Here is a 14,777-nt window from a genome sequence, read left to right as displayed (position 1 = left end):
CATGTTCATTTGGGTATGGTAACAGAAGAGAATCTGAACTGCAAAGACATTCACACAGCAGCATAAAAAGCACTGTCAGAATCTGGTTGCCTATTTGATAGGACAAGGGGTAATGGTTTTAAACTAAAGGAGGGGAGATTCAGACTAGATATAAGGAAGACACTGGAACAGGTTGACCAGAGACCTCATCCCTGGAAACATTCCAGGCCAGGCTGGATGGGGCTCTGAGCAGTCTGATCTAGTTGAAGATGTCCCTGCTCATTGCAGAGGGGCTGGACTAGATGACCTTTTAAGGTCCCTTCTAACTCGCACCATTCTATGATTCTATTTGATGCAGGCTCAAGATAGTTTTCCAGTTTTCTAGGGAAAGTGAAAAAGATGCAGAAAAAAAGCAGCTACTGGGACAAATAAAAGGATATTTGAGGAAATTCTGGTTTGTATTTTATTTTTTACAAAAACAATGAAGTTAAATTTGCACTAGAATTTCTTTCATTGATGTGCCACAAATAAGTCTTGAAAGTATGGTGCATCAGACAGAAAAGAATGTTGTCAAAATGCAACATTACAGGACCTCCAGGTAGCAGGAGCAGGAATTCAGAAGTGCACAATAAAGATACCTAGATAACTGATGACAACTGCCTGCAATTCAGACAACCAAGCAAATGTATAAGGTATTACTTAGAGTCTAGAAGACGACATTGCTCAAGGCAGGATACAATTGGAGATACATGTGACTTTTTAATGGAGCAGAAAGAAGAAAAATATCACAATGGAAGCAGGGAAAGGAAAGATGTTGTGCTCACAGTATGTTTGAAATGTTATAGTTAGAAGAAATTGAAGCGTTCCCTTGGTTTTTTCTGGGTCGTTCTGAACAACTGGAAAATGGTGTTAACATTTGGCAAGAGGAGGAGTTTTCTTCCATCCATTCCATTGATGAGGGCAGTTTTACCACAGTCATCTTAGGGAGACACTTTAACCTTCAGGTCTGTTACAAATTGGAATGAAACAGATAGTAGCAGTGCAGAGCAATCATGTCAGTTCCTACTTGGGACACAGGATACAGCATATAGATTGTTGACATGTGCAATAAATGGCATTAGGGTTGGTGGTGTCAAGACTTATTTGGAGCTCTTTAGATAATGTGGCATGTGGATTATTGGCACAACCAACAGCTACTGTACTCTGCAGTGTCAAGGAAATGTTGAGCACCCTTTGATGAGCAGGTTATTGATACTTTATGCTACAGCTGCTCCAGGAGACCCCTTAAGGGCATATGATGATAGTGTGGCTGCACAGTAAAACTGTGGGGTAAGAACAGAGAGGAATGTTTTCACATGGTTACTGTGAAACTGCCTTTAAAAGGAAAAAACATGTTCTTGGTCGAAACCTTATGTTTCAGGCCTCAGCTGGTACTATATGGACAAATCATAACCCCCTCACCCTTCGCCACCTTAGAAAATAAAGTATTATTATGTAAATAAAACCAGACCCTTAATTATCACAGCAGAGGTGCAACTAAAATATATTAACTTGTATTTAAAAAATAATATAAACCTTTTTCACTGAAAGAACTACTCTGTGCTGTTGATATGCTTGAATTTATGCAATGAGCTGGTAAACAGCAAATTCCATACTTATCTTTACCTACGCAGACATTAGAGGTGAGCTCAGGAAAAAAAAAAAAAAAGAAAAGAAAAAAAAAGAAAAAAAAAGAAAAGGCAAGGGAGGGAGGAACATGGTATTTCTTCACAGCCTCGGGTGAGATTAGAGTCCTGTTGGTGGCAGAGCTACATGCTGTCTTCTCACCTGGTCTCATATTCCAGCTGTGAAACAGAAGTGGGAGGTCAACATAGCAATGGTGTTTTGTAGCGGCAAACTGAGCTGATTGCCTGAAATAATTCAGGATCAGACCTCCGTTTCCATCAGGATAACTGATTTTCCATAAATGTGTGTTCCCCATTTTTGTGTGAAATACACTTCTGGAGTGAAGCGCTGTAACCTCAAAGCCCTTGAAGGAAGTACTGCAACCCAGCCTAGAGATATCAAATTTACTATGTAGAATGCAGATACAGCGGATAATCACTTCAGGGAAAGATTTTGAAATATTTATGTTATTAATGAACTCTCTAACTTGTTTCAGGAAAGGAATTGTTGTTTGGGTTTTTTTTGTGTGTTTTTGTTTGTTTAGTTTGGTGGGGGGTTTTTTGTTGTTGTTGTTGGTTTGGTTTTGGTTTTTTCTGTTAGTCCCACATACTCGCAGTATTCCTGTGTTCTCTGCCCTAAACTGCACAGATAAGTGAATGGGAACCAGTTCTTCTGTGGGTACCAGAATAGCACAGCATAGTTTTCTGTAGATTTCCATCTTGTCTTCTATTGACTTTTGAGCCATTGCAACCTGGCTGAGGCTTTTTCAGTTCTCAGGGCATTTGCAACGTCTCTGTTTTGTGATGTCTAATGCTACAGGAATTCATAGTCCAGCTGTTACTGCTGCAAGGGCTCTCAGAGGGTCTTGTTTCCAGTATCAGTCTGTTTTTACCAAACCTGCAAGAATTTCTTTGAGACCTCTGCCCACCACCAAATCTAGCAAAAACTAGTCATGTGTTGGAATGTTGTTAGCAGAACAGTCCAAAGACATGCAGGGTAGAGGAAACTAGTTTTGAAGTTGGAAGCACCACTTCACAATCCAGCAATCCAGACCTCAAAGGGTTATCATTTTGTGGGCTTTTTTTTTTTTTTTCATGGCTCTATAAACTTGACTCCTAGTAACTAGAACTGGATTGAATGGACTTTGGATTTGTTCTTAATATTCTGTGTTCTTATTATCTCTGTATTGCATTGTCTATAAAATATTCTCAACATGTTCTTCTTTCAAGAAGAGTATAAATCAGAATGATATGCTAGGCAAAGAACTCAACTCAATTTCTCATTCAAATCTATTTTGGTTGTCTGTATTGCCATCTAATAGATTAAATATGCTAAACATAAGCCCCTCATCCTGTTCTTCCCCAAGCACAGCCTCCCTGCTTCATATATATGAAATTGTGTGATGCAAGTGAGAACACATGTATCAGTTCTGGGCTGGAGGTGTAATTCTAGTCAGCCAATTGTCAGGATCAATCACCAAAGCAACTGAGCACCTACTGAGTGTGTGTGTTCTTTTAACGGTGCAATTAACTCTGTATCACAAATTCTTCCCTATATTTTTTTCACCTGTGTTTTTTCTTGGAAAACAGACATCTAGATACCTTTATCTGTTGTTGGTTTGTTTTTTTTTTTCATATAGTATCAGATTGCATAGCTTGAAAGAAAAGCTAACCAAACATGCAGATATACAATGAATATAAGATCAATTTGAATTGAGCTTACATGAACTGAAATATTCATACATAACAGAAAAGGGCTTTAAGGTTGCTGGTTTGGATATAATAATGTTCAAGACAACACTTATTGCTCCCACAATCAGTTGTGCTTGTTTAAGTGCTTCTACCTGCCCAGTGTTCCGGTCGGATCAGGTTCCCACAGTCTCTTGCTGTGTGGTCTGACGTGCAGATCTGAGGACCTCATTCTGCCACCTCTTGCTGTTTGTCACAGCTCCTACTACTGGGTCATCTTACTCTCTCAGTTTTGGCACTTATGGTAGAAAACATTATGCAGGTGCATAGAGTGTGAAGTCGTTTACTCAGGGCAGCACCTCTCAGTGCACAAATGCAGATGTGATTAGAAAAATTTTACCACTGAAAGTCAAAAAAACACTTGATATTCAAATCCTATGTATCCAAAACAAAGCCAACCCACAGCCAGGTATATACTTAGTCCTGACCTGAAGTGATCATATTCTCAGGGTAAGAGATATATAACGTACTGTCTGTATGATAGGTCTCATCCTTAATAGACATAGTTGATTGTATTAGATGGCATGCAGTTATTGGCATCACAATCTGATGTTCAGTCTGGAACCAACACTGGGAATCCTATAATTGAAGGGTTGGAGCTTGTCAGGAATTGGCATCATAAAGATGAAAGGTCAGTACTTTAATACACAACTCCCACAAAATTGAATTTTAATTAAGTGCGACAGTGTTGAATCACACCCTCAGGAGTCCTTTTTCTCCCTTTTTCTTTACGCTAATATATATAGCCCTCCTTTCAGAAAAGAGAATAGCAGAGTATAAATATTCTGCCTAGTAAGCTTCTAACTTCAGAGGTTTTCAACAGTAGTTAGTATATTTAGTATTTACATAGTATTTATGTATGAACATAAATCAGTGTTTTGTTTTAGTAATGAATCGCTTATGCAGAAGAATGGACAGTGCAAAATAGCATTTGTGAATGAGAACAGCAGTTTTTAACCTTTGTTTTTGGATGTGTACCAGTGGAAGCCAAAAATTGTCCATTGGTGGTGTGAATATTATGTGGTGAATTTAAGTCTGTAGACAGTAAGTTTTGTTTTCTCAGTTACCTTTCACAGCCCCTTCCAACTGTTCAGGTTGAAGTTGTTCAGAATGAATAGTTCAGATTGCCCAGACTGTTGAACGGTTCAGTTTTTAGTTTGAATAGTTCAGGCTGGAATCAGCCAGATGGAAGACCACAGACTAGAAACCACTGATATGGACACAGGGAATGTACAGCTTACTGAACATCTTCTTGCAATTAAACTACCATAAGATTGTCTGCATGTCATGTAAAAGATGGCTGTATCACTTACCATTTTCCCCTTGTTCCAAAAGAATCAAAGAAAGTAAACTCATTGTTCCTATCTCTCACTAGTAGGCACTACTCATCTTCTAAAATATTTTACTTGGGAGGCTGCCTCCTCACCGTCACTGAAAACCAATCCAAACACTTCATGTTGTAGCAGGTTATCATAGAGTTAAGATCTTAATACCATGGAAGCCTAACATGTAAGTTAAAATAACCTGCTCAGCCAGCTGACTTCAGCAGAGCTAATGCTGTACTGGATAAAGCATCAGACCACTTCTAACAAATATTATAGTTTAATTCCTTCAATGCACATCAGTGTTTCTTCTACATGAAAACCACCATGAAGAATTTCAGCAGTTCAGTCCAGCAACTTAGATCAGTTAATTAAACAGAAGCATACTCATGAGCAGAAATACAGAGAATGTAGCAAAACAGTGCAAGTACTTGACCAAAAATTTTCACAGAGGTAATGAAAGATCATCTGGCTTATATCATGTAACTTAGTTTTGCTGTTCTTATCTTCATTTTGGCAATAATACGGTTGTCTGCATGTTTTATGAAGGAGTATGCAAAACAACAACAAAAAAATCCTGGGATAACCTGGGTGCAGAATAAGTGCAAGTTGTCTGTCTTGGATTTTTTTTTTTCACATCAATAAGCCTCACTATTTCTCTCTTCTAATAGCATTACAATATAACCCAAGGATATTTTTTTTCCCCTACTGTGATGCCAGCTTTTCAGCAAGTCTAATATCTTTCATGGTGCAGCTTCCTCTATGCAGTCAGGATGGTGTGGGATTTTGCAGCAATATAGAATGGCCTTCTAGAAAAAAATAAAATGCTATCTGTAAGGCAGAGATCCCTAGAAGTCATTTATTGCTTTTGTATACAAAAAATTGTCAAACTCGTAATCTCTGATTTTTTTCTTGAACTCCCGTTGCTTAGAGATTTATAATCTTCCTGTAATTCTCTAGGCTCATCTCTGATATTTGTCAATCTATTATCAGTGAATAAACCTGGGAGTACATGTGAAGAACCTGACAGCCACCTTTAAACATTATTCTTAGCTCTAAACTTTTCTCCTTTACACTCTGGAATTTTGCAATGGCTCTGGTCTGGAACACAATCTGTTTTTTTCTAATTAAATAGTAAATGTGCCCCTGCAAGCTTTTGCTGCTTTGGTTACATAAATGTACTTCTTCTGTAAGTTTGGTGAAAGATGCATCAAGGGAATCAGAAAAGTTTACTCTTCCTCCTTCACTTCTTGGCTTGGAGCTATAAAGTGGGCCTCCTTATTATTGACACATATATTTTTGGCACTTCCTTGTTGTCATAAATTGCATCCTGACCACACAAGCAAAGAGCATGAAGATGACAAATTAGGAAGCTAGCATCAAAGTCAATTCTCACCACATCCTTTGAGTATGTCCTCTTACCTCATCTTTTTTACTGTAGTTTTGCTGCCAAATACATGTTGCTTTGTTGCCAAATATATGTCATTAATTCATAAGGATTCTATGGTCATGTAGCCATATAACCATTATGGTGGACTGTGATTGAAAAAATGGCAGTAGTATGAGAGTTGAAATCAGGATTTTCTATATGTTTGATGCTGGGATTTTTACTCAACGGTAAAAAGCTTGTAGCCCAAGGAACAACACAATAAGTCCTATGCCTTTTTATTTTATTTGGGCTTTGCTTTTATTTTCTGCAAGGGATTGAAAAAACTGAAGAGGAGGAATAAAGCTTTTAGAGTTTTTTTGTAAGTCAGTAGGTGGTCACACTTTAGTTGCCCATTTTATTCATGTGTATCAAATACATCCCACGTAAAATCCTGTTTCCAGGAAAAATACTTCAGTTGTCTCATAGTACTTAATTGTGAAAGCCCAAGGTCAGATTTTCCACCTAAGTATTTATGCTTTTGTCTGTTCTTTGTGTGGCTGGAGGATATTACTCTGATATCTTAATAATGAGAGCACAGTAGATGGGCACTAAGGCTTTGGATCATATTTCTGTTAGCCACCATTTATGCTTTTTATTTCATTTTAGCCCACACCTAAGAATGGTTACTGTGTTGAAATGAAGCTTACTTTTTTGTTGCTCTCTCTAGTGAATCATGTGTTTTAAGTCATGCCATAACACAACAACAACAACAAAAATGCAATATGTTTATTATAAGAGAGGGACTATTAGCTTTTGTATATGTCAATTGTATCCGATACCGCCTCTCTTTTTAAAAAAAAGAGTAAAATATTTTTGCTGTTATTGAATGCTGTATGTTTAATTGGTGACAGGCTTTGTCCTCAAATTAATGCTAAGCTCCAGTTATAATATCATTATGTCATAACAGTGAAAAATTCTAATTAAGATGATCTGTTTGCCAGGAAAAAGTTTAGTATATCAATTAATCTGTTTTATCAAGGAGAGTATTCCCTTCCCCAGCCCCTATCTCCTGATCAGAGCCTGAATGATGAGAAAAACATCACAGATGCACGCTGCATTGGACAAAGAACACATGCATGCATTTAAATCATGTATATCTTACTTTTTACTGATGTAATTGTGAAATATGTTCTTTTTGCATTCATAATTAGGGGGTGGAACAGATGGCGAAGGCTTAGTTTAAAATAATCTGTCATTAAAATAACCTAGCCTACTGGTGATTCTTCACTCTAACTGGAGTTTAGGTCAGGGTAACAGGGTTTTTTGCAGCATTGGAATACACTAGAAAGAATTAGAGACTTCAGGGATAGTATGAAATATGAGGATATTCTCCAGAAGGACACTGTAGTAAGACTCCAGTGAATTATATTTGCCTGTAGTGGGAATATGCAAAAATGGCTGGGGCAAAATTCCTCTGACAAATATAAATCCATTTAGTGTGGTACATTATACATTAGTGCATATTCGGTCAATGTGGTGCAGTCGGTTTCATATCATGAGAGGAAATAACTTCAGTATTCTACAAATACTGTAAAAGGCACTTAATATTTTGAGTTAAAAACCTGTGCTTTATATTTTCTTCTTATTCTGATGTCAGAGGATATAAATTATAACTATTTGCATTATTCTTCAGAGGTGCTGTAGCTGGTGACTTTCACATATGAGTCTCACATCTTTCATGTCTACCACATTGACTTGCTGCTATGTGACAAAGAAAATCTTGTATCAGTCCTGCCTGGCTAGTTTAGAACAGTTTTCAGGAATAAGAAAACTGTCTCAATAAATCAGATACTTGCATGTCTTTAAAACATTTATTTTAGTGTTTCCTCTAAGATTTCGTTCTCTAACGGCTTTGAAGAAACCATATAGATTTCAGCATGGTATTATGATAAATCTTCTCAAGGAGGGGCAAGCATTAACATTTGTGTCGGTTCTTTTTCATCTTAATCCAACCTTAGTTAATAATCAGAAAATTCTACATAGTAGGTAAGAAGATGTAATTAACCCTTTGACCCCAGAATCTTAATTGGCGCCTATTGAAAACAGTGGGGCAGTTAAAAAAAAAAAAAAAAAGAAAAGGAAAAGTAGCCTGTGGTGATTGAAACAGCATAATACATTAATACATAACGGTTTTCTGAAATCAAAAGTGCTGCAACTTAAGCTTTAATCACATTTTGCATAAAACCAGTAAGTGTAGATTTAAACAAGAAGTTGCCAGTCTTCCTTAAATTGGATTGTGCTCAATATTGGTATTTGGGGTCACCCTGACCCTTTTTCAGCTGCCACACTAGATGGGATGGGACTGAGTTTATGACAGCCAACCTCATTTATAAAAATAAAAAAGAAATGAACTCAAGAATATTTTCCTAACAGAAGATGCTCTACCTTTGTGTTCATGACCTCTGCTTCAATAAAAGTAGGACGTTCTGAAAAACTAGTTACCTTTGCAGGCCATATTTCTGTATTATAGTTGATGATAACTGTGGAACATCTGAAACAGAAATCCTGTCTGCCTTTGAACTACAGGAAAACTGTTCAGAAATTCTGGCTGGAAATTACACTGTGGTGCTCATTTTAAAAGAGAGATTTGAAAGCTGACTCAGTCCACTACCTTTCTTGCATTTATTGTGTCCTTAGTTATACATAGGTAATATGAAGAGTACTTCCAGAGATTTGTCATTAAAACACAATTGTTTGTGAATAGGTACTGTACAATGGTATCACATACTCTTCAGTATATAACATAACCTGCTGTTATGTTACCTGCCACCTTCTCTGAAGTCTGCTGCTCCCTTGCCATGCACAAAGGACATACGCTTTATGAAAAATTGAAAAATTTCAACACGCATTACTTAAATAATAAATATTCATAAATAATACCTATGAATAACGAATGAGACAGTCCTTCAGAACTACTGTTTGACCTGTATAAGGAGCAACAACATTGTCATAGAAGTGGTCCATCTCAGCCCTTTCATACTGGTGAGAGGAAGTGCCTTGCAATAGAAGGTGGCCATTTCTCCCTCTATTTTTATTGTCATTTATCTTAGGTATTAGGACTTGAGCTAAGTACTTGGGGTCTTTGTTCTGATGTCTCTGTATTATTATTACACAGTAGTGCAGTGTACTAAACAGAACAAAAAAACTTCTAATAGGCTTGTTGTTACCTTCAAGAGCATTATAGATAATTCAGTCACTGTTCTGAAGCAACTAGTACACACTGTTGGACCCAGGAAAACCAACCTCTGCAGGTAGGCTGTTAGGCTGATTCAGTATGGCAATTTATTGCTGCTTGTGGAGAATGGTATTCTAGCAAGAACATATATGTGGCCAGGGAATCAGGGTGATGGTTCTCAGTTTTATTTCTAGTAGAGGATTAAGCCAATTTCCTCAAAGAAACATGGGACAGAACATCAGGAAAACTTAAACCAAGGCATTTAAAGATTCGCTCTTTTGATCTTTCTGATGATGGGGAAAGTAGATAATAGCAAAAGAACTTGTACATAGTGGGGGAAATCAAATGCGTAAAGGTTTTGATTGTTCTTGTGTGGATCTAAGTTTGAACTTCACTGTTCCAAATTTTCTACCTGTTACTGATGTTAAAATTCAAGGAACTGATGTTAATCATTTGAAAAGAAATTATTATGATTTATAAGAGGCCATAAATGGTTTGCATAATATAAATGTTTTTACATGAAGGAAATCTATGCAGATTTACATTTTTATTAATTCATAAATATAAATTAGAGTCCTTCTTTAATGCGGTGTCTTTAGTGAGGATTTGTTTTCCAATATGTGGTTTGTTCTTTTTACGAAGCATACGAAGCACAGATTTTTATACTAATTCCACCACCTACTACATCAGAGAGGGGTGAACACTTGCCAAAGACAGGTTCTGACCAGCAGTTAGAAATGAATCAAGAAGCAGAAGAAGAAAAAAATTAAAAACCCCTCAGAAATCACTGTTCTATATCTGAAAATAAGTGAATTGATTACATGAATTTGTCATCATATATGTCCATCAAATTTGTGTGCATCTCTTATTTTTTCCTCCAAAACCAGGCTGATCTCTCAAATGCTATAGTTACATTTTTACTTTTCACGTACTTTTATTGCAAGGGGATATATGAGATGGCATTTTTTGGGATTGTCTAATTCATACAAACATTTGGAGTGCTTTTTATTTTCTGAGTTGTTTTAGAATTTATAATTTCTGGAAGTCTGTGATTTTACTTTTGCAATAGTGAATGCTTGTTTGCAATAATCAGCCTTATAAAAGCATAAAATTAAAGGCACGTATAGTGCATGAAAGGCAGTTTCTTCCTGGTGAAGATTTGCTCTTATTCCTAGAGGTGTATTTCTGTTTTGATATGCAGTGATTTACTCTGTGTGTCAGTTTAGAATATAGCCCTTTGTTTATTAACTGCACTCATGTTTCAAAAGGTATGCATTAATCTGTGTAGTCATATTTTGATTTTTGCAATGGAAACCACATCCAAAGACTTGAACTTGTCACAGTAAAATCTGATCTAGAGTTTTACACCAAAATGATGAAATTCATAACATTTCTAAAAGCCTAAGCTGTAAACATATTTGACAGTAATCTACTGATTGGCTTTGTTTGTTGTCTCACAAAAGGAAAATGTCTGTGTGAGGGGAAGTATGCATACGTGCTTGTGTGCATCTAATCCTCAACTAATTAACAAATTATTGAGGTCCATAGTGGTTTGAGTGATGGTAGGATTTTCTCTTTTTCAGTTTTTGGAAGTCGATATTCTCTGGTTTGATTCTGGGGAATAGCGAAGGGAATCTTCTTACACAGCATTTCATTGGATGCTTATTTGTTTTCCTTACTTACTTCTTCCTGTAAAAAAATTGAGCCACATTTTACTTTTCTATATTTCTTCTGTCATTTAAAAGAGATAAATTTTATACAGTATATGGCAGATGTAAGCATGACAATAAGTCCTTGAACTTTGGAATACACTCATATGGTGTTTGCTAATATATAGGCAGAATACTGAGGAATTGTTTTAAGAATTCACATTAAAAGCATTCATAGAAATCAGAACATTTTCTCAATTTGTTCCATGATGCTTTTGTTTGAATCTATTTCTATCTGGAATTTAGAAATTTTTAATAATCTATTCACTTTTTTTTTTTTCTTTACTCTGTAGTCCCTGGATGGATTTGTATTTGCACTAAATCAAGAAGGAAAATTTTTGTACATTTCAGAAACTGTCTCCATCTATTTAGGCCTGTCCCAAGTAAGTACATGCTTTCAATTCTAGAACATAATTGTATGTGATGCATTCTTCTGTTTATCAGTCTTAAAGAAATAATAATTTAGCTTCTGTATTTTGTGTGGATTATTGAATTAGCTATTTGAAGTTGCATCTGGCTCATCCTGAGAAGTGATTGAAAAACATATCTATCAGTACTGGACAAAGAGATAAGACAAACTTGTGCCTGAAAACTTTTTGCCATGAAGGATCATTATTAATTTATCGAGAACAAATGAAGTTTCTTTTCTCAGTTGTTTTGAACTTTAAACCTCCATACCTGATAGGAAAGGGACACACTAATAGTGCTTCCCTTGTGTCCTATTACTGGATGTTTATGGAGTACCCTGCATTATCCAGGGAGCTGACACAATGACAGGGAGCCATTTGGAGTCAAGAAATGCTGAAAGAGACCATTAAAATGTCTTGCAGGGAGAGTTCCAACAAGGACACATTTTGCCTCTTTCATAAGTGCTCACTAATATGAAAAGACATATTTATAAAATATAATAGGTTTTTTTTTTTTCCTTTAATTGCTGGCAACTATTTTTTAAAGATTAAATGGCAGGTTGAAAGTACAGGGAAAGTTGCTTGTTGATGTTTACTCCTAACCCTGCAGCATCCAGAAATGTTAAGGAAGGATAGCTTCTCTCTGCTTGTACTTAGAAATGCAGCAGAAAGATTTTGCGTGATGATTTTCAGAGTAGGATAATCTACTTCTGTTGCAGTCACCCTGAAGAGAAAAGAAAAACTGAGATATTTATTTCAGCTCCTTTAAATTGGGACCCATACTGCTATGAGGAGGCAACTATTAGCACTGGCAACTGTCAGATTTGCTCTATCTCAACAACAATGAAATGGGAAACTTTAACATTTGGTGCAGAAAAGACTAATTTTAAATATTATCTGGTGAGAATCCGAATAGAGGTTCATTAACTCCTCAAAGAACATGCAAGCAATTGGCTGTAATAAGTTCAGTAATTGTTATTTTGTGCTGGCTTTAGCAAACCAAATGATAGGAATAGAAACAGAGCTGTTTCTAACTCAGATCAGTATTCTTGTCTCTCATTAAAGTCCCTCGTTTTGTAATAGACTTTAATCCCTGCTTTAATCTGTTTGGGAGTTAGTATCAAGAATCTCAAATTTTGAAATTGGTGCGCCACCATGTTGCTAATACAGGAAAGAATCAGAACTTTAATGTTTATTATTGTCTTATGCTCATATTAATCTGTTTTATGCATAGTATCCAACGAAGTTTAATAAGCCAGTAAAGAAGGAGGATGGATAATTAGTTTAAGCAGGTAAATGCTAATTAGGAAACTCCTGAAAGGCATCCATTATACACTAGCTTAAAACAAATTTTACAGCCCTGGTTAGTGGTGTAATCCAAATTCTGTCAAGGCAACTGCATTTTCTGTAATTGAGATGTGTATGTTTGCTTTGCATAACAGATGGCTCTGTATGCTTAGACTGATAGCTAGGAAAATAATAATTGCATTATTCTGGCCAAAAGAATATTAGCTCTTGGGTTTTGGCCATTTCAGTCAGTCCTCCTGCCAGCACAGCATATGCACATATATGGATTGGATTTTCAAGGAAATTGATGCATCTGGAATAGTGTGGCCATCTGAAATATCATCTGTTCAAGAAAAATTTGGCTTTAACCCTATGCTAGTCTCTTGTTAAAAGCATTTTCTGCCACTCTCTTTTCAACTATAGGGGTTGGTAAATCTTTCCTCTCTCTGAACATACATCATATTGTTAAGACTTTACACTTCATCTTGATCCCCATATACATTACAAGCAAGAGTTCAGATAAATAAAGCAATTGTCTTTGCATATTAGAGTATTTGATACAAACGTTTCCTTGTGTTCAGTACTGAAAGTATTGGTAGAAAAACTACCAAAAATCAGAACCAGGACTGTGGATTGTAATACAATAATACATGAAATCTACTGAGTTCTATTAAAGTGTTTGTGATTTTTGCTGTTCTTCTATTCTGTCTTTATGGAGACATTTTGCATTTCTCAGGCCTGCTGTATTTATATTTTAATATACTCTTCTCTTGCTATAATATTATATAGCTAGGTCTCTTAACGACAAAAGAAATGTTGTAGCTACTTGGTATTAAATCACTATTCAAAGGTTATTTGATACTAAAAAGTATTAGCAAGAGTATTCATAAAACCATTTCTCAAACTATACATGAAAATGCTACTGTTTGCACTACAACAATCTTAAAATACTTGTGAATTCGGAATTTCTGAAACAGTGCTATGTGATAAATGTGGTGTTGCATTTCTTGCACTGAAGGTAAACATTAATACGTCCCTATCCTTATACTCCCCAACTATGTATTTATATAAAACCTCTAGGTATTTTTGCACATCAGAAAGTCTGTATGTACATTATAAGCATCTTTGAATTGTCTTCTCCGGTCCTGACTTTGGAATCTTACTTTCTAGTCAAATGACTTTTTAGGGACTTCATCCTTGTTTGGTTGTGTTTGGTTTTGATTTTCTTTTTTTCTTTTTTAACTAGTGTGCATGGAAATAACATGCAATATATTTTGTACTTGCAAAGCAAAATCTTATGTCTTTTAGCTGAAGGAAAATAGTCCTTGTACTGAATCTCAGCAGGTGAAAACAGTTTTTCACGGAACCCAATTTTTCTCTTTTCTGAACAGTGAGAGCCAGTGGTGCAAAACAAATGGATGCTGATGTTTTAAGATAGCTGCAGGGCTATTGGTAAAGAAATCTGATAAAACAATATATTTGGGGGTATCCAGCAATGATGATAGTAAAGTTACTTCTGGGAGGGGGAGGAAAAAGTATATTTGAACAGTAAATAAAAATTACAATAAGTAATCTTTTGACGTTGTAATGAATGTACCTTGTATGTAGATACCCATACATATATGTTTTGAACACTATCTTCCACCTAATGCTAACCATAAATTTGAAGTTAGGTTGGCAGATGTGAATTCTAGAGTACACTGTGGAAATGCAGTCAGAGCAGTTTCAGAGAACAGAGATCCATTTCAAAGTAGAGGGAAAGACACAAAACTAGCTGAAAGTAATGAGTGAGAGAAGGGCCAAAATATCTGTTATATCCTTAATCTGTATAAATTATCATAGCTCAATTGTAATTGGGGCAAGCTATAATAGTCCAGCATATTTTCAAGTATTCAGTAGTTTCAGGAACTGTAGGAATTGTTGGAAGGCTCAGACATGTCTAGAAACATGCAATACTGCCAGGATTTCTTCTCTGGGTTGGACAACATGACCTGTGATGGTGTAGCCAATACAAACAGCTTTTTACACTGCACCTCTGTAGTGATGTAAAAATGCT

The 14,777-nt window shown here is 36.0% G+C and overlaps 1 protein-coding gene across 6 annotated transcripts in view; it reads left to right on the top strand.

Annotated features, from left to right (window-relative positions):
• The window catches only part of NPAS3 (neuronal PAS domain protein 3), a gene marked incomplete at its 3' end in the record, with an annotated part of 606,741 nt that overhangs the window by 408,216 nt on the left and 183,748 nt on the right, over positions 1-14,777 (top strand). For all 6 annotated transcript variants that reach the window (XM_080345064.1, XM_080345065.1, XM_080345063.1 and 3 more), the window contains one exon: positions 11,321-11,410. In XM_080345064.1, the coding sequence (XP_080201190.1) occupies positions 11,321-11,410 (90 nt within the window). The remainder of the gene's footprint in view (positions 1-11,320; positions 11,411-14,777) is intronic.

Source organism: Nesoenas mayeri (assembly GCF_963082525.1).
Source record: "Nesoenas mayeri genome assembly, chromosome: 5".
Lineage (NCBI taxonomy): Eukaryota > Metazoa > Chordata > Aves > Columbiformes > Columbidae > Nesoenas > Nesoenas mayeri.
The sequence above is the reverse complement of the archived record's forward strand: the minus strand, read 5'-3'. Positions and strand labels throughout refer to the sequence as shown.